The following is a 17,974-nucleotide window of genomic DNA, read 5'->3' on the forward strand; positions in this document are numbered from 1 at the left end:
AAGTAAACCAGCCATGGATTTCATGCTGTGTGAAAAGAGCTACAATGATAATGTATCCAAAGAAAACATCTCTGTTTCAAAGTGAATAAAAATTAAGTGGCTATACAGTCCATTTAGACAGAGGAATGTGCAAACTTGCTCTGCATGGCTTTTCCAGAAAATCTTCACCAGGAGAATGGGGCTTTTTTAAACGCTTTCTGTCTGGCTGTGGCGATCAAACAAACGTGCATTATTTCATCCTTTGTCTGGGAAAGGGCTTATCAGTTTTTGCAGCAGCGACACGATTTGTACTGTTATGCGTTGAAGCTCCAGGTATGCAATCTGCATTCGCAAACACTGACCCGAGTACATTCATGCCAGTAGATCATAAACCAATAAAAATATGAAAAGGAGGGATCATCACAAGCTGCCCCATGTGGTTTCTGGCTGAACACTGTTTGTTTTCCCTGGATGATGTAATGGGGATTTGTAAAATTCACTCTGCTGTCATTCATTGTTTTGACTCATTTCATTGACCTTTTCTGTTTTCAGTTATTCTTTGCTTTGGTCAGAGCTGTGGGTTATTTCTGGCCTTCTCTTATAACATAACCAGTTTCCTTGCATTGGCCGGGTGTCATGTAGAGATGCTCGTATAACTCACACCAGTTGTGTGCCAGTCCCAGGGACAAAGGCAGAGCTGTGCTCAACACAACCCCCCCTGACGCCCGTTTCCAGTTCTCAAATCGGTTTGAAAGCTGACAGTTCCCTCTAAAATGCACTTTGTTATTGCCAAAGAGAGGAACTAAAAAGCAAACAAGTGGTGAAAGGCAGCTATTTTTCTTTAAGAGACGTGCAGCTTTTAATTAATTGAATGGAATAGGCGAGCGTTGGACACCACTTAATTCAGGCTCGTATTCACCGACAGCCATTCCTTCATCTCAGCTGAAGCAGATAAATGAGCCAGGTTTGAGACCTTGTTAATAAATATGCTGATCATTTCACATGGACTGAAATGGGGTCAAAAGGAAGTTTTAAGAACCCGCTGTTGGTATTTACTAAAGGTACTGAATAATGTTAATTTTGGAAGAGTTCACAGTCAGACCAAGAAAGGGAGGCATACATACAAATATGAAGGTTGCTGTCCTGTAGGAGCAGGAATGGGGATGAGTTTCAGACGGGTCCTCATAGATAAGATCAGTCTGCGGGAGAAATGCACGTATAACTCTGACTTTTGCTTTGACTTTTAATATTTTGTCTGTTGTCTTCTGCCTCCCTCCAGTTTCCCCTATAATTTTGGCTTTGAATTTGGACATGTGTTAAAGCTCAGTAAGACTTACTTTTGATTTTATTTTGTAAGCTTGAATCCACTTAGGGGAAACTGTATGATCTGTGTCCAATCAACGCTAACGAAGACAACAACAATTTGACTTCTGAATAATGAATATGTGCAATTATCTGCCTGTTCCAGTGTGATGGTGCAAGAATTATAAAAAAAAAATAAAAATCAAACAGCAGAGAAATTCCAAAAACTTATTGAGTAGTAGCTCATGGACAGGGAGGAGCTAAACTGGAGAAACACGTTATTGTGGTGAATTGTTTGCTCAGGACTAGCTAGAACTGCCCCAGGACAAGACCTAGAACCCTTGGTCTTCCTTATGGGATGTCTGTTGGTCTCTGGCTGCTTGTTGCCTGTCCCAAGCAACATGCTTATTTCTCTCATTTGCAGACTGGCCTTTTTATTTCTTTATTCCTTTGATTATGCAAAAGACTTTGCATCAACTGTGTGAGCCCTAAAATTCTTTTCTTGATCCAGAAAAAAATCCGCATCCCTGTTCAGACTTAGTTTCCTCTTTGACTTTGATCACAGTTTTTCCTTCTTCTGTATAGCAGGAATTGAAATTGATTTTTTTCTCTCAAAATAACAGCTCTGCTGGTCCCTCTTTCACAGAAATGGGCTTCAGCCAGAAATTTTCAATCCCGATATAAACATCCCTCAAAGTTTAGGCTCTCAGTTCCTGAGGGTGTTGTGTTAAGCCAGTCTTAATTTACTCACAGAAAGAAAGATATTTGTTGTCCAGTGACTAACAGCCTTTGTGAAAGTCCATTGAAGCCAGTTGGAGACGCCCTGTTAATTTGCAGCAAGCATAACAAGTACATATTACTATTCAGCTTGTATAAGGCCTCCTGTTATGAAATCCATCAAGCATAGTACTTTGTCCTTAGACTGAAACTGTGAGTAAAATAAAGTACAAAACAAAGCAGAGGTAAAGTGATCCTACCATAGAAGAACTCTGGATTTTCTCCTCTGGTTTTGTTTCTCTTTTGCTTCAAGTTCAGGATTATAAAATACTTATATATCCTTTTCATCTGAGATAGATCTGTCCTTGACCACCTCAGCGGGGAACCATTCCAAGAATACCTAAACAGCATGTACTTCGACAGGTTTCTCCAGTGGAAGTGGTTGGAAAGGTAAGCGTCACTTTGGGGTTTTTTATTACAAATGAGTACAAAAGGTTTATTTCACTTTCCATGCAAAGCCTTTAGAAGATGGTCAAAATCTGACAGCTGAGATAGTACATTTGCTCCGTGTGCCTTCAAGAGAAAGACAGTTTGGCCTTTCTACAGCGTTACTGTGCCTCATCCTACTGTTTGCCATTTATGGCCCTCTCTGTGCAGCAACTCTCTCCCTCATTTCACTGTTCTCCTTCAAGAAGGTCCATTAAGACTCATTCCGCATTTCCCTGAGCCGTACTCAAGGGGAGCTCTCCCAGAGAGCTCCCAGAAAGCTTTCCTAATTTTAGCATTTGTTTGTGTTTATTGTTAGAAGGTTCAAGAAGAGGTAATGACTTTAGCAACAGGAAGATGGTGTATAGAAAAGTCATGGTTATGTTGGCATTAGACTCAATTTAACTATGAATGGAGTCTCCGGCTGTGACCATCCAACGAGCGTGGCTGGGTCTGGGATACGTATAGTTCTCCATCCTCCATGAATGTGCTTACACCCATAAATACCCTCCAGCTGCTCCCTTCTCTCTTAGGGACACCGCACTCCTGAAGGTGACGTGCTCCAGCGAGCAGCCTGCACACCTGTTCTGTACAGTATGCCCGTGCACGGCAAGTGAATAAAGAAAGATCTACTGTCTATAAAAAAAAAAATAGGAATCCAAATCTCCTGCAGTCTGAGAAATGACTGTGGCCAATTTCATTGTGTGCCCTGTCACAACAAGCTGGAAGGACACGTTGCAATTTTTTATAACCTACCCTTGTGCACCTCGAATGCCAAGTGTAAGACACAGGTGCAGTCTCTGGCTTGTGCATTTGCAAACACTGAGCCCAAGCAAGACTGAAACAGATGCTGCTTGCTAGAGAAGTAAAGAATAAAACAGAAATCCACCCCAAAATACCAGGGAGACAGTTCTGGCTTCTAAAGCTCAAGTGTTGGGCTGTTTAATAGTATGAGGTTCATTAGACATGATTAAAATACACTCAGCACTTTCAGTTGTCTTTCTGTTTAATCGAGCTCTGAATACGGTAACTTTTTTGTCTGGACTGGTTATTACAATTATTGAATCACTGTAAACAGACAAAAAATGTGGCATATAGGTCCTCACGCCATATTTATTTGCTATACATTTCTGAGCATATTTAATAACCAGGCAGCCTTAGTGGGTATTAATTTGCAAGGAAAGAGGCCTTTGCCTTCTCCTTGTCAGTGCAGCTTGTAGCAGATGTACACTGCTGGCTAACAGTGACCTTGGGTGGAGAGAAGCCCCGGGTTCCACAAATGGAATTAATTAGGGCAGATGAGTTAGGGCCAGCTCCACGAGCGGCCTGCATCAGCGGGATGCCTTGAGATCAAAGGAGCCGTGCCAGCTCCTCTCCCTGGAAAGCTGCAGAGAGGGAGGGGAGGCGGTGGGCAGAGCCATTCCATGCCAAGACATGCTCCACATGCCATCTTGACTGGATCCAGCATTTACTCTTCCATTTCAATTGAAAAAAAAAACCCAAAACATTAGATGATTCATCTTCAGCCAGGCTATTTCCTATCTGTTTTCACATTTGGGATAAGGAATTTTCTGAAATGCTTTGAGGATTTTTTTTCTTCCATTCCTCCAACAAATGCGACAAGTTATTGGACTTGCCTGGCTTCAGAAGCCAGGAGAACTGCTTTTAGGATTAGCAAAAAGACGTTATTAGCACAGAGTGATCAATAGCTCCTTCTGACAGCCTGCTGGGTCCAGCGGGGGAGACATACAGTCCATTTCTTCCAGGGAAATTGCTGAGCAAGTCGTTATCACTGCTAATTGTTGCTTTTAACCCCAATAGCCTTTGCAGTGTCCTCACAGAAGCCTGAAAATAGCATCTTTTCCTCTCCTAGTTTTGGCCTTCTGCGTATTTTTTTCTCTCTCCACTTTTAAAAACAATAATGAACATAAATGAAATTATTCAGTTTAACATTTATTCCTTATTGTCATCAACCTCATCACCACTGTTGTGGGAACAGCCACATTCTTGTGCTCCCCCGCCAGCTGGCTGCCCGCCAGGGGAAAACAAAAGCTGGTAGGAATATTCATATCAGCTGCTAATGTAATCGTAAAACTTCGGGGATGGAGCAGTGGATACAAAATTGGATCCCTGTGAATCTAGAGTTATTCTTCTGTCACGTTACAAAACTTTTGTGGTAATAAAGGTGTAAGTTATGTGTAGGGCTGGAGACATTTCGGTAGAGCAGAATTTTGTGGGGATCCTTGCGAGATCGTGTAGGGATCATGTCTAGTGATCATTAGGGAGCACTCTGCCCTGAGAAAGCAAAAGTTATTGAACCATTAAAAGGAAAGAGATGCTTTCCCTCCCTCCTCGCCCGCGATGTTCTCACAGGTACCCTCAGCACCCTCATCAGGGCCTGATGGGCTTGGAGCTCATCCTGCTCTCCCCTCCTGCCAGCAGGACCAAACGTGCCTCTCCGGTACCCAGGATTGCTTCCTTCCTCCTTCCACATCAGATTCCTGTTTTCTTTAAGGTCAAAACACCAGAAATATTTTCTGGTGAACTGGATTTTGAATCTCTTTTTCTCATCTTGAAGACAAAGCAAAGCAACAAAGTGTTAGCTCAGCACTACCCTTAAAAAATTCCTGTATATCATGACAATAAATATCTTGTGGGAAGCTCTCAGGCCTCCTCTTTGCTTACAAAAGCCAAGGCTATATAATGGAGATTCAGAACCCTCCTCGGTCCTAAGATGCTAGCAGAAATTATACTGATGACTCACTAATGTGTTGTATTTTATTACAGCTTAATATGTTGGAATTGAAAAGTTCAAGCCATACATAGTATTGAAGTAATGTAATTACATAATTATATATTATATAATATAATATTATTACCTTGAAATAATGTGATTATATAATATTTATCTCTTTTGCTTTTCAAAAGTATGCTCTGAAATAAATAAATCATAGAGAGTGCATTAAATGTAGTGTCTCTCTTATTTTTTTTTCCTTTATTTCCTCTTCTTCCAGGCAACCAGTAACAAAAAACACGTTTCGGCAGTACAGGGTACTAGGGAAAGGCGGCTTTGGGGAGGTGAGTAATTGTGAAAGTGTCTGTTAAGAGCGTTTCTGACTTCTCAGGCACCGCAGGTTACAGGAGCCTGATGTGACAGAGGCTGATTTTCATTAATTGCTGACACTTCTCCTTAAACTCTCATGACACTGTAATCTCGAAAGAACACTTTTGAGAATTATTTTGTATTTGACTGTTGCGTTCACAGTGGAATTAGGGTCACACCCTTACTTGTATTTTATTGCTGGCCGGAGGTCAGAGGAGGTGCAGACGGGCTGTAGCGCAGCAGATTACAATCTGCACAGACAAAAGGAGGTGGGATAGGAAGCGGGTGGAGGAAAGTGAAATAATTAAACCAATATTACACAGCAGATTTGGAAACCGTAGTCTGTTCCCCAGCTCTCCCTGCCTGTGCCGCCGTCTCTAACCTTAAAAGGACTGAATCAGATCAGATCACGAGGTGTAAAAGCGCAGCCCAGGCAGTGTTTGCTTCGACTTAACGCAGCAATTGTTCTCTTTCATTCACAGGTCTGCGCTTGCCAAGTGCGCGCGACGGGGAAGATGTACGCCTGCAAGAGACTAGAGAAGAAGAGAATAAAAAAGAGGAAAGGCGAATCCATGGCGCTAAATGAAAAGCAGATTTTAGAAAAAGTCAATAGTCAGTTCGTAGTGAGTATTGGACTCCCGAACGCCCAGCTCCCGGCTCACCTGCTGAGCACTGTCTCTTGTTGAATCTGATGTCTCTCCCAACTCCTGCTGTGGGAAAGGTGCCAGGAGCTGCCTCCCTTTGCTTTGCACCTATTCCCGCTCCGTGCACTTTCGCTGAGTCTCATTTTAGTCTCTGGTCTGTGAGAACTGCACCAACCAAGGTGTCTGTTCCTACCATGGGCACATGATGCATTTTACAGCTTTGACGTGCAGCAGGGCTGCATCAGGCTGAGCTATTTTTATCCAATGTGATTACCTGAATTCCCAGTATCTGGGAGAGAGGAGCTTGGAGGAGACTGAAGGAGAATCAAACCAAATAGATCAGAAGAGATTGGCTACTAGAAGCATCTAGCCAGTGACATGGAGCTGGGCCGCCTGACGTAGCATTTTCCTGAGTCGTGTCAGCTCTTGTGTCTCTTACAAAACTTGCCTTAGATCCGTAAAACAAACAAAAAAAGGAGGTGTTATCTCAGCATCTGTCACATTCTTAATACTTAATTTAGGAAACACAGCGAATATAACACATTCAAGATGTTTATTTACCTCTGGCAGAAGCAGAGTTGATGGCACATATTTAGAAGTGATGGGGAGCTTTTGACTTGTCTGATGGTTCCTGGGGCACCCACCAGAGCCTCACGGGGTGATGCTGACCATGTGGTGATGGTCCATTTGACCACCACAGGACTGGGCTCTCTGGGCCTTCATGGGAACCTACTGAGATGATAGCTTTTTGACAGCTATCCAGCAAAACAGTCCAGCGGGATGTGTAGAGTCCCTTGATTAGTAAGATTTCTCTTATATGGAAAAGTATGCCTGGAATTAGTATGTTTGTCCAGCCTGTGATGCTATCTGAGCATTAACCTTGAGGGTTTCTGATGATGAATAGGCTGGATTCAACAAATTCATCTATAAAATCCTAACATCTGATTTTTCTGTACTTTTAAAATGCACATTTCCTATTGTAGGAAGGCTCATAACAAATTCAGTCAATGTGGTTTTTTTTCCTTTTCTAGAGAAAATCTATAATGAAAAGTTAGTGCTTTCTTCTGTCACAACTATGCTACAAATGTTTTTCTAGGTCAATTTAGCCTATGCCTATGAAACAAAGGATGCACTGTGCTTAGTTCTGACCATAATGAATGGAGGTGATCTGAAGTTTCATATCTACAACATGGGAAACCCGGGCTTTGAGGAGGAAAGAGCTTTGTTTTACGCAGCAGAGATTCTTTGTGGCTTAGAAGACCTACACAGAGAAAATACTGTGTACAGGTAAGCACTCTGTAGAGTCTTAGGGCATCTTTTCTGGGTAGAAAAGAATTGCCTGCATCCTTCCTACTCGCTGTGGTGCTGTGTAGCTTAGATGCCCAGCGCTTCGGCTGGAATTTCACAGAGCCCTGTACAAATACAGTATGGTTCAGTAATAATGGAAGGAAGCAGTTGCTTCCCTAAATACATCCTGTCTCAATTATACAGAACTAACATAAAGCTCCCCAGACCACACCTCAGCATGCACTGGGTGACATGAGAAAATTGTTCCTTCAAGGGGTTTCATTAAGGAATCTTGTTTCTAGTTGGTATGACGTGGAGATCATTCTATTTAAGCCTCTATTTTAATTAGTTAGATTATATTGCGTTAGGGGCTGCGGCATGTCAGATGTAGAGAAAATCATCTCTCCTATCCCAGAAGGAGCACAATTAGTGCAAGAGGGTGTTTGAGACACAGGGCACAGATTTCCACCCTAGGACACGGATTAGTTGGATGAGCTAGGCTGGATCGTTCTGGTGGCTGTAGCGTTCCAGCCATGGCAGGAGGCACATCCATGGCCGTGGGATGGAGGTGTCCTGCTGGATGTCCCACCCACCGCTGCCCAGCTGGCAAACGGCTTTGAGAAGGACAAATTTCAAGTTCTCAGCTTCCAGTCTGGCTTACAGCTCTAGACAAGCAATTTTGCAGGACGTCATAGGGTTTACTTGCTGGATAAGCAGGGCGATTGCAGACAGAGTTCTTGGGACTCCATGAAGATTTATTTTCTTTAATCAACGACCAGTGTACTTGTAAACAACACTTAATGTTTGTCTTCGTCATCCCAGCTTGTGAAATCATTATTGCTGGCATTCACAGCAGAAGTCGTCTTGTAAATTGATGAAAGAACTTCCAAGGACAATGATTAATAGACAATAATGTGTTATTGTTAAAAACTAATCCACGCTTTAAATCATTGGCTATGCCCATGTATAATAAGCATTATGCATATGCTTGTATACGTAGAAATGACAATATTGTTGTTCCTTGGAGGAGATCTCTAGCAAGCTGCCGCTTGGTTGCCTCCCTGTGACTCAGATGTTGCTCGCTGGCAGGAGGGCAGACAGATAACATGCGGCTTTCGCTGGTGCCAACCCAAGGAGGAGGTGATTTTTCTTCCCCAAAGAACAAAATGGAATTAAGTATTTAATGTCAATTGAAAAATCAAATAATGAATTATGTGTCTGGCTTCCCTTTTCTTTAAAAAACATCCTACCATATTGAAAAAAAAAAGTTTTAGGAGGTATTATAGGGTTTCTTTAAAAAGTACTAGGTCACAAGTATACTTCATTGACGAAAATGACTGGTACATTCATAACGTGGCTGGTAAAATGCCATACTATGCCACTTTCTAATAAAACAAACCAGCATATGGCTCTGAGAAAAATGGCATCCTGCCTCCTTTAGCAGTTGTTTCACGTGACTCTTAAAAGAGCTGCTAGTTTGCACCTCAAATGGCAAATTCCCTTTGGTGATGAATGATATTATATTCTTATAGGTGACATTTTCTAGCAGTATTTTAGGAGCATCTGCAGAGACCCCTAATTTGTAATGATGCAGCGTGTTTTGGGACCCATGAGAAGTGCTATCTAGGTCAATAAAATATAGCAGCTAAATGCTACCGCTTTCTCAAGGTGAATAATTCATCTCAAAACACTTATTCCTCAGACTTAATTTAATTTTCTATGAACAAAATGCTTCTGAGTAAAACACAGCATCAGAAAACACATCCCCATCTCATGGGCTGGTGACGCACGCTGCGGACGTGCCCCGAGAGAACAACCGGGCCAGGTTTCAGGCTCAGAATCAGTTTTATCTAATTCAGAATTCCCTTGCCAAACATGGTGCTTACATTACATTTCTCAACTGCATCGTGTTAGTAAATGTCAACGGGTCAGTTGTTCGTGGAAAGCAAACATAGAAAGCCGCTGGTTCTCCTCAAGTTCTTTATATATATATATTTGCTTATTTTTTTATATATTATATATATAAACTGTTTATATATATAATTTAGCCATGCCTGGAAGCTCCAGTCAGCGTCAAGATCACATTGTCTGAGGCGTTACACAAATATACAGCAAAGCCTTGTCCACCATGGTTAATTTAGTTGTCAATGCTGTCCTGTACAGCCAAACAATGCACCATCGCCTTTCTAGCGTGGGCGCAGTGCCAGCAGTTTATGTTTCAGTATATTTAGGCAAGGCTAGTTTACATACGGGAAGCTGTACTATTGGGAAGTGTCATTACATGTAACTGTGACCGCCAGGGAGTTTTATTTCTCCTACACATTTCAGTACAAAAATCATATTCCTCCCTGGCACTTGGAAGTGTTGGCCATGCAAAGGAATCCAGCCTTGATCCTAAGGAACGAGAAATCCAAAAACAGAAATGACAAGTGGTGCATGGGGTGAAGGAAACTTGGCCCTGATTGCCCCAAATCGCAGGGGACTGTAAGGACCAAACTGCTGTTCTTAAGAGTCCTCGTGCATTCTCTCTCATTTTCTCATTCGAAGACTGTATTTCCCAACTTGCACACAGGATTCTTGTCATTTAGCCACAGTTACAGCTTTAAGTGGGACTAATAAGTGCTGGAGCGGAAGATGAAGTAATAATGAAGTCTGAGTTCTTCGTGGAAATAGTTCTTAACGGATCCGGAATAAATTTTTTAAAATAAATAGGAAATGCTCTTGATCGTGTTGCTCCAGCATTGGAAACCTTCTGCCAATAGGCAGGGAAAGCCCACGGTGGTATGTTAAACAAAATCACAGCTTCTCCTCAACATTTGGCTACACTTCACATATTTCAGTATTGTTTATTTGAAAAGTAGTCTTGGTACCACCGGGTACCCGGTGAAGTTTATCTTGAGGGGTCAAGGGGGTCTGAAGCAAGCAAGAAGAGGAGATTGTTCACAGCCGTCTATGTTCTTGCTTGAAATAATAAATAAAAACGAGACTAGTTTTGGCATTTTAATCTCAGTATTGTCAAAACCATAAAATACCCCTCTCCATTCACAGGAAAATTCACGACTCTGAAGTGGTGCAGTTGAAACACAGGGCGGGCTCCTGCACAGACTCTGCAATGGTCTCCTGGTGTGAGGGTTTCTCTTTCTCCCCCCTCTCTCTGCTCTTTGAAAAGAGATATCTCTTGCTGGGAAGCTAACACAACCAAGCTGGTTCACAAATGCAAGAAGGCCTTTAACAAAAGACGAGGCCAAGCACTTCTTGGAGTTGCACCAGGCTAAAGGTTGCGTTTCAGTAGGAGTCGATCAGATAAAATTCAGGGGATGATGTGAGTTGCAGCAATACCTCACCCGGCTGCGGAGCCAGCAGAGCCCACTCCCATTGCACAGCCCTTCTGGGACGCTCCATGCCCAGCACGTCCCCATCACTCTGCCACCTCCGGTCCCATCCCATGAAGGTTGGCTTTATTCTCACTCTGGGGAGGGCAGGACAGAGTCCCCGTGCCTCCCACCCCGACACAGCCCACCCACTGCATCCAGGAACGGCCGCGGCAAAGTCGCGCTCAACTCCCAGGTTTGGGAATTGGCCTCGGTGGAGCGTGGCTGGTCCAGAAACAGCAGCTGGAGGAACAGGTTTGTTGCAGAGAAACCTTTCAGAAGAATGACCCACCAAGGCTCTGCTAAATATATAAAAACTGAGATTATTTTTTTCAGAAGTTTATAACTTGGCCCGATTTGGGATTTTTTTTTTCACAGGAGCGCAAAAGGCACATCTTTGACATCAGAGTGACCACCTTGCCAATTTTCATGGCATTGCTCCAAACCGCATAGGCACTAGACTGTCAGAAATGTTTGTAAGAAAAATTTCAATCTGAGCACAGCATTCCCCCTCTACCCCTCATTTTCCAAACTAGCCGAAACTCTTCCGCATGTACACAAGCGCGTGTACGCACATTCACATATTTGGCCTGAGTCAGATGCCAGACACAGAAGCTTTAAGCCCAGCAGATTGCTATTTCCATTTTCATGTGCAAACAAAATATTTTAAAATCTGAATATTTTTCTTTTTAACAAAAATTTTATAACAGAAAATGTTGCAGAGATTTAACAACACGCAGGGCTTGCAGGACTAGATGGATGAGTCCATTATAGAGTGGATTAGGAACTAAAAGCTTGGCTTAGTGAAAAAATGTAACTCCAGTTTAGAAAAAGACATATGGTTTCAGTCTATCTGTGAAGTGAGTCGTAGAAAGTTGTATTGGTTTCATCAGTTCCTTGCTGTTTGAGTTGACACTCAACTGGTTTAGTACTAGTAATAAATGCATCACACACTGTGGTATGGTTATGTTATCAAAACCAGCTTCATACAAATAACCGCTATCTTTCATTTTCAGAGATTTGAAGCCAGAAAATATCCTGCTAGATGATTATGGTAAGTCTCAGAGGTTTACAGAGATGCTTTCACAGTAAAGTAGATTAAGTTAGTTTTAGGATATGTATTGCACAAAGACAAATAATGCTCGGAAGTGACTAAGAGGCTCAGCAGACACTAATACTCCTGTCTTGGGGTGAGTGAAGTGCTGGAGCTCACCACACGGACGGAACGAAGCAGCTGTGCTGCTCAGCAGGGTCTGCTCTCGAGATATGGCGGTTTCTGCCTTTTTTCATTGTTTTTCCATCCGTATTGTTGCAAGGCTGACACAACACAAAGGAAGCTGTGATTTCTGAATCTGTGCTTCCCGCTCCAGTTTCAAAAGTACGTTCATCCTTTGCTGAGCCAGCTCTCGTTCTGTGCAAACCCAGGTGCCCATTTGTTGCTGAAGGCAGCGATAATCGAATCTCACGCTGACTTACAGACCAGACGTAGCCCCTTCAGCCGCCAGAGAGCTACAGAATTATGTCAGCCCATCCATCCCCTGTCATCAGTTCAAGATACTTCCCTACAGCATGCTTCTCATTGCCTTTTTTAGTTGGTTTTAAAATATCTAACACAATCCACTCTAGTCTGTAGCCTCACTGTTAAAATTAATTTCACTGCATTGTAATGACCTTAATAATTCCTCTTTTCCTTATCAATGAAACTGCTCCGATTCAGCAGTTCGGTACATTCATTTCTTAAAACGTCTGAACAGTAAATTGCAGGAGAGTTGCAGCAATCACAGCAGTTGTGTTTTTAGACTAATTTGGATCATATTATTATATCTGGTTTGTGTTGTGTTGTTTCTTTTTCCCTTCCAGGCCATATTAGAATATCTGATTTGGGTCTAGCTGTTAAAATCCCTGAGGGTGAATCAATCCGTGGAAGAGTAGGAACAGTAGGATATATGGGTAAGTCTTCTAATAGCTCATCTTTTTTTATAATTTGCTGAGATTATTTGAGTTTTCGAGATCTTTCTGCCATGTAGGCTTAAGAAAAAGAATTTTAAAAGCTTCACATTCAGCTGGGTCCAACGCATCAAGAAGTCAAGCCAGTGGAAATCAGAACTGGGCAAAAGGACGGACCACAGCAGCTCTTAATGAGCCCGGTCTATACTCTTAAATCAGCAAAGAAAGTTAAAAGGGGAGGTAACAACTGAGAATCTAATGATTTTAGCACAGATTTATTTTAGGAGGGTTATGTGCCTAAAATAAAGGTTTCTTTCTAGTTACTACTTTTATAATAGTTAAAATGTCTTTGTATGTTTATGATAAAATGGGTAAGGCCACACCTGCAGTCATCTTGAACATGGTCATCTTGAGTCCTCCCCTACATGCAGGAGAGGCTGCACAAAATAAGAGTTTTGTACATTGGTAAAAAACACACTCTTCAATTTAACTAGATCAGTTTTCTAAACTCAGTTTAAGTATTTTCTTGCATTCTCTGGGTGGGCATATTTCTTGGAATAAAAATTGCATATATTTATTTGACTAAATAGAAACTAGCTGATATGAGCCACTGTTACACCACGTGGAGAATTTAATGAAAGCAAGCAAATCAGTTGTCATTTCTAAATGTGCAGACACTAAGAGTCTGTGCTTGTGAGTACACGTGTGTGTTTGTGCCCACATGTGGAAGTGAGGATGAGTGTAAGACAGTGACTAAATGCCCAAAGCACACTGGATGGCTGCAACACAAAATAAATGGATTTGGTTTTCAAAGGGGAGAAAAAAAAAAAAGTCATAAATTGACTGAAAAGACAAGATTTGCTTTTGAAGAAATGTCACTGTTGTTTACAGGGTGTTTGTTTGTGTGTCATTTCTTCCCTAAATGGAGAAGTCTGCAAGGACTATTGAGACTGGGCCTCTGCTTGATACTTAGTTTCAACTTCATTTTGTTTTTTTAACTGATCTGATTTGATAGACAAGTCAGAACACAGCATGTACATTGCATGTAGAGAAAAAACCATAGCATGTAGCACGCTGCATTTTCTGTAATGCTGTCAAAATAAATCAGGAGGTATTTTTATATTTTACTTGCCATTCTCTGTGCATGTGTATTCAGTTACCAACTTATAGAAATTTAGGGATCTTGCTTATGTAAATATCAAGCATTTCCACATGACACATCTTTCTCCTCCACAGCTCCAGAAGTGCTGAACAACCAGAGATACACGCTCAGCCCTGATTACTGGGGGCTAGGCTGTCTCATCTATGAAATGATTGCTGGGCAATCACCATTTCGTGGAAGGAAAGAGAAGGTGAAGAGGGAAGAAGTGGACAGAAGAGTGCTGGAGACAGAAGAGGTGTACTCCCATAAGTTTTCTGAGGAGGCCAAGTCCATCTGTAAAATGGTAAGGGGCTTGAAAGCCCAGTGTGGGAGCTTCATTAGCAAGCTATATCTGACACGGTTTGAGCAACAACACGGTACCATAGAGGGGCTGCAGAGACAAGGAGTAAACAATCTCATCTGTTGATGGGATGACTGCATTCTCTGTTCATTCAAATTGTGTTTATTTGGGCTGGCTTCTCCGTGAGATTCATCACGGTCATCTTGAGTCCTCTCCAAAGTTTTATGGCCAAGGGAGCGGTGTCTATTCTCGTGAGACTTTGAATGTTAGTTTGCAGTCAAGAATGCATTTCTGTCTTTTATAATCTTGTAGAAAAAAATAAAAAGGACTTGATGATGCAAGACTCTGATTGTCTCCTGCAGGGAACTGAAAACCCCATGCTTCCATTGTCTTTGGTGAGAGCTGGGGGTAAGCAGGACAAAGATTATGCAACAAAATTATTGTGACACTCCAATGTTGTCCCACCCCATCTCACTAACTTTGTTGGCAGCTCTTCCCCTGGGGTGCCAGGATATCCAGCTTTTTTTAATACTGTTGAACTGTCCTTTAAAATGTTTTCTCACTTGTTCAGCTGGGAGTCATTTTCCTAGCACAATAGCCACGTCTGACAATGGAAATCCTCAACCCCTCTGAGAAATCTCAAAGCTGTGTCTGAATTCATCTGTGGCTTGTCAACATCCATCTTTAGAAGGCTGAATTGTAATTTGGAAAGGGATGTGCCCTTTTTCTTGATGTTGTTTGCTAAAGAGTGAAGTCTCCTTTGGAGACAATGACATATCTGTGAATACTGGTAGAGAGAGGATGAAGGGAAAGAAAGGTCAACAAATAGGTAGTGAGAGTTTCACCAATATCTTGTGCAACAGGCGAGCAAACAGCAGATCAACAACATTCTGGTTGGCTGGCTTCATGAAGAGACATTGAAGTCTCCTTGCAAAATAATAATGGTAGCATTGCCAAGTATCATGCCTGGAAGTCATTAACTCACAGTGCACCAACTCATTGCTGAATCCCAAGGGTAGTAATTAACTGACATCACTCTTGATAGACACTCTAGGCCACTCACTGCCCTTAATTTGCGATTCAGAGCCCCCAGTGAAGTCGTTGCGGGAGGATCTAGGGCAGCCACAGGCTCTTACAGACCATTTCATGTGCTCAAACAGCCTGCAACCTCTTTAGCAGCATCTCAACTCCCACCAGGTGAGGAGCAGCATCTGCTGGAGTGGCAGAAAGTTTGTGCATGTCCTGTTGTTACCATGCAATGAAAATGTCATGAGGCAATAGTTACGTTATTGTTGCTTGTTCCGTAGTTAGTCGCAGGCATGAGGCATAACAGAATGAAAGCCTACTTTGAAAATAACTAAGCCCGTGAGAACTTAAAGCTGAGAAGTATTAAATGTATCATTGATGGGATAGTGCTGGAGATGACCTGCCGCTCCCAGAGGAGAAGACAGTGAAAGTCGTTATAGTGTTGTGGTCATTCTCATCTTCAAGGCATTGAGTCTCTGGTTTCAGGGAGCCTGGGACCTCAGGAAGTCATCTGGTTCATTCCCTGGCCTCAGGGAACCAGGAGCTATACATAAATAAATCCTGACAAATTCATCATTACTTCTTCACTGTCCCATCACGTGGCATGTTTATTTAGGTGATTTGTGCAAACTCTTAATGGATCCAAATATAACCCTGTCATTTTTGAGCATTAATGCATTAAAATTACTGTGCATTAAGGCTGGAAGCGCCTTAGTTTTGATACTGAGCAAGATAGCGTTTGTGGTTTTCCATCCAAAAGTCATTTATTTTATCAAGTGATATTTTTAAAAATCCATTACTCAAATATGTTTCCACAGATACTTTTTGTTTCTTATGTTGAAAACCAGAACTTTGTTGCTTTGTGTCAGGATCTTAACAAGGAAACAAAAATGTGATAATTAAGTACCCATCATACCTGCAAAATGAAGCATAAAGTTGCAGTACGTAAATCCAACTTGAGCCTTCAAAAAAGATCCAGCACAAAAGGCTCTCCTGTAGTGGACTCAAGACAGGCACGAGGAACAACATGTTAGGAGACATGGTAGAAAACCTTCTCTTCAAAGCTTACTCCATGAGCTAATAGCATCTCCATCAGGAAATATATTATCTCTATTAATGTACTCATAGTGTCACCCATGTCAGCCTTCCCCTCCTGGATGTTTATGCCCTTTGCATTTTTGCAAGCACATATCATAGCTCCCATTAATCATCATCCATCCCATATTTCCATGTTTCATTTTGTAAGTCATTTCCCATAAATCTGCCCTCATTTTGGACTGAAACAGAGATGAATAATAAATAATTAGGAACAGGGGCAGCTGGCTTTCTGGGAAGCTCCCCAGCCCATAGTTCCCATATAATATAACTGCTTCATGGTGTGTTTTTTCTGTTAAAAAATACGGTCTTTCTAGGAAATGCTCCCTGCTTGTTGTTATGACTTGTGCTTCATTGATGTACATGCGTGCTTTCCCTGACAAGTGCAGTCTTGCATCCAAAGATGTGACTTGAAGTGCATTCAAGTCAACAGCATTGGACGGGCCCATACTGCTGTGCTCTCCCGTCACTCTGTCAGTGTCCTGTTTGTCTATGTTTCCCACAGACTATCTTCCCTGCCGCTTCTTATTCCTACGGCTCCCATTTGACTCTGCAAAAGGGATCTCTGTTTGGAGGGCGCAAAGAAGATGGAGCCAAACTCTTGGTTTGGTGCCCAGTGACAGGAAGCCATAGGTACAAAGTGAAACATGGGAGGGTCCCTGTTGCCATCTCTAGAGCTGGCTGCAGCTACACCTTACCAAATGTCATTAATCTGTTATTTTTTTTCTCCATTGGGACTCTCCTCAAGAGGCAGGCAGCTGCTCCCCTGCAACAGGGCTTTGCAGGAGAATCTTCTCCTTTCTGTGGTCTCTCAGTCCCGGCCTATTCCCAGTGGTGTGTTCCCTTTTGTGTCTTTCAGCCTGCACTGGCCAGCCACCCACAACCAACTGCATTCATGCTCTGGAGATTTCCTTGTTGCATCTGAGGTTACTGAATACTCCCTTGTTTATCGTGGAGGAGCCCTAGACAGCCTTTCTCTATCCTCAACTGCCCTATGCTCTGACCACACACTCCAAACAACTTCTAACATTTACAGCCTGGCGAGGGTAAATTCCCAGATTAGCCTGGTCTTCCCACTTGGTCCAGAGGCAAGAGAATTACTGGCTGGACACACAGGAAAGTAATCCCCTTGCTTCCCTTTCACAGTTGACTTGTAGACCAGAAACTGCAGAGGTCTCCTTTATCATCTACAGCCAAATCCAAATCTTCTTCCCAAAACTTGCTCCTCAGCAGCACTGTTCCTGAGAGCTTCAAGGTATCATTTCCAAAAGTATATCAGACCCATGGGTAGTAAAAGTGGTCCCTCTGCCTTCAGGTTCTTCTTTCCACCTGTCAGGAAAGTCCTCTCAACATGAGAGTAGAAGATCGAAAGAACTTCAGTCTTCTCTGCCCAGCCACAATAGAGCAAACCAGATTAGAACATCCCTTCTTCCTCATAGCCAGGGAAAGCAAGCTCCAGAGAAGTGCCCTGAGAAAGATCTTTTTCTGTGAGCTCAATCAACATGGTGCTGTATCACATGAATCTATGTGCTCAGAGGACAGCAAGGCATAGAGGTCTTCAGGTCTTTATGAACC

The 17,974-nt window shown here is 42.4% G+C and overlaps 1 protein-coding gene across 3 annotated transcripts in view; it reads left to right on the plus strand.

Moving 5' to 3' along the window:
- The window catches only part of GRK5 (G protein-coupled receptor kinase 5), a 167,468-nt gene that overhangs the window by 135,026 nt on the left and 14,468 nt on the right, over positions 1–17,974 (plus strand). For 2 of the 3 annotated variants that reach the window (XM_071812195.1, XM_065842993.2), the window contains exons 6-12: positions 2,356–2,448; positions 5,499–5,562; positions 6,070–6,210; positions 7,328–7,518; positions 11,906–11,943; positions 12,750–12,839; positions 14,073–14,281. In XM_071812195.1, the coding sequence (XP_071668296.1) occupies positions 2,356–2,448; positions 5,499–5,562; positions 6,070–6,210; positions 7,328–7,518; positions 11,906–11,943; positions 12,750–12,839; positions 14,073–14,281 (826 nt within the window). Of the gene's footprint in view, positions 1–2,351; positions 2,449–5,498; positions 5,563–6,069; positions 6,211–7,327; positions 7,519–11,905; positions 11,944–12,749; positions 12,840–14,072; positions 14,282–17,974 lie in introns of all 3 variants that reach the window. The other variant, XM_071812196.1, reaches the window with a different exon arrangement.

The sequence above is a fragment of the Patagioenas fasciata genome, chromosome 8 (genome assembly GCF_037038585.1).
Source record: "Patagioenas fasciata isolate bPatFas1 chromosome 8, bPatFas1.hap1, whole genome shotgun sequence".
Lineage (NCBI taxonomy): Eukaryota > Metazoa > Chordata > Aves > Columbiformes > Columbidae > Patagioenas > Patagioenas fasciata.